Source organism: Coloeus monedula (assembly GCF_965178545.1).
Source record: "Coloeus monedula genome assembly, chromosome: 3".
Taxonomy (NCBI): Eukaryota; Metazoa; Chordata; class Aves; order Passeriformes; family Corvidae; genus Coloeus; species Coloeus monedula.
This window is the reverse complement of record NC_138783.1, coordinates 43,641,377-43,643,742: the sequence shown is the minus strand read 5'-3', so window position 1 is coordinate 43,643,742 and position 2,366 is coordinate 43,641,377. Positions and strand designations below refer to the sequence as shown.

Here is a 2,366-nt window from a genome sequence, read left to right as displayed (position 1 = left end):
TTAAGGTTCCTTCCAACCCAAACCATTCTGTGATTGTATGAAATTCTCTGTCAGATCCAATTGACTCCCAAGGGATGCACACAGCTCTGCTGTTAGCACAGAACCATGGCAAAAGAAGCAAATCAGCCCACAGGGTCCACTGCATAAACAGCCTTAACCAAATCTTCAGCCCAGCTTAGACCTTTAAAAATATTTGGGGGGGTGATGTCAGCACCTGGGTTGCCAACACACTTGTTGGTCTCCACCCTCAGCCTACTTTAGTTCCCACAGAGGGACAGAGCATCCAGACCAAGTGGGAGATAGGCAGAAGCTTGGAGGGAAATAAAATCTGCACTGACCCAAAGTCCAGAGGCAGAACCACTGGGCTCCATTTACCTCCTCAAGGTAAAAGAACTGGCTTACTTATTAGGTCAGATTTTCTCATGTGCAAGGACATAGGAGGCTGGCAAAACAACTTGAAAATGTAGGAATTTGTTAACTGCATGCACTAGGCTTTTAATATTTAATCTGCAAACTAAAGCAGTTTCAATTGAAACTCTCTGTCTTCATACTGGTATGGTCCTGAGGCTTCTCATTTGCACCAGAGACGTTACAGCCTAATCTGGTTGCGTAGCTGAAATTCTTTGTCTAGAGTTTATGCTTAATTTGTTTAAAGGTTCTTATTTTATTTACCTGGTATGTGGATTGGATTAGTTCATGACATTCATGATAAAGTATTCTCTTTTCTCTGCATGAACTCCAAAAGCATGTAAAATTCAAAAATTGCTGTCATGAAGTAAATAAAAAGCAATAACCAACAGAAAAGTTTTTGAGTACAACTTGAATGGGATTTTTGAAATATGAGATTTTTAGCATTTTTCAATTCAATTTTTCCTTGAAATTTTAGGAAAAGCAGGAGTTTCTTGAGAAAATACTATTTCATCTGTAGGAATGACTCACAAAATATGTGAAGTTCTTCAGAAATGAAAATGTTTAACCTTAGGTTCTCCTTGTACTTTTAGTGGTAACAAATAATTCAGATTTATTAGTCTTTCTCTATAAAATAGTAGTTTACACTTAGTTTCTTCAAAAAAAAATACACAGATAAATATAGGAATTTAAAAACTCTTACCAGTAGTATATTTACAATGTATTCTTGTTGAAAATGTTAAATGGGGCTTGGGCATTATTTATTTGAAAATGCTTGCTCTAAGCAGGATTGATGTCCACAGACTGCTCACACCTGTGCACTGTATTTTGGGGTGACACTGGGAACGTCCTTGTCAAATGCTGGAAATCAAAGAAGGTGATAAGCTGCCAAAGATGGCTTTTACTTCTTAGCACCCCTGTGCTTTCTGACTCCTGGCCACTGAAACAACATGTATTTAGACCGATGTAAAAAGTTCTACTGACTCTGCCACCTTCATGCATCTGTCCTTTACATATTTTTCTTTTATTTTTTTAAGAGAGCCTGAGACTTGAAGGTTGAGCTCAAGGACACATCCAAGCAAGTCACCGAAGTTTTCCCTTTGCTCTGCCTGCTGACCTCTGCTCTCTCCTCATTATTCCCAAAAAATGGAACATTCCACACGAGAAATTTGCCTCAACTTCATGATTGTCCTGATTACCGTAATCCTCATGTGGCTCCTCGTGAAGTCTTACCAGGATTGAAAGACTCTCAGGAACTCTGGAGGTGATTTCAGTGTGTGCCTCCACAGACATCAGTAACACTCACAGCATGCCACAGCAATTAGCTTTCAGTCAACTGAGGATGTAATGAACCCCTTTTTTTACTCTGTCCTATCTTGTGCCTGTGCTGATGTTTGTTATGGGTCTGTGATGGTGTAATTATTTTAGTCTGCAGTGATCCAGCTGTAAAATGTAAGATGCTTAGGAATGGTTTGATGTGGCTCTCTCCTCTGGTAGTTTCTGTGAGTGCTGTATCCCCAGCCCACCATGCTGGCTCATTTGGCAGCAGTGTGGGGTACTTGAGGGTATAAAACTGCAGTGTGTAATGCAAGAGCCTGTATTTTCCAATGTAAGAGGAATAAACTTGCTTAAAGAAAGGAATATGAAACCTCTGCTTTCACTTGCACATTTTGTTTAAATAAAGACCATGTAAAACCATTTTTTTGAGCGTTCCTTATCCCTCTCCTGACCTGAGCTGATAACAGCTGTAGTACAGTGTGATATGCAAGTGGGGTGGTTTGCTTGTTCCTCCTACTTACATTTTAATTTGTATTTAAAAAAAAAATGCTGTAGAATGGAAACCCAGCAGCATAACAGACATGTAACCACATACACGACCTGTTGGGGTCACATTTCTGTCCAGAGAGACTTACACACTTGGTGCCTGTGGATACAGACTTCAAAGAGAGCCTTTCTCC

General features: G+C 39.8%; 1 protein-coding gene across 1 annotated transcript; it reads left to right on the top strand.

The window, feature by feature from the left end:
- Positions 1-247: 247 nt before the first annotated feature.
- Positions 248-2,106, top strand: SLN (sarcolipin). The gene is made up of 2 exons (XM_082278772.1): positions 248-384; positions 1,446-2,106. Exon 2 carries the CDS (start codon positions 1,555-1,557, stop codon positions 1,648-1,650), a length of 96 nt encoding a protein of 31 aa, XP_082134898.1. The 5' UTR covers positions 248-384; positions 1,446-1,554; the 3' UTR covers positions 1,651-2,106.
- The last annotated feature ends 260 nt before the right edge of the window (positions 2,107-2,366 follow it).

Bases quoted from the DNA above. Each gene is read 5' to 3' on its own strand.
- SLN (XM_082278772.1), top strand. From the start codon at position 1,555: ATGGAACATTCCACACGAGAAATTTGCCTCAACTTCATGATTGTCCTG.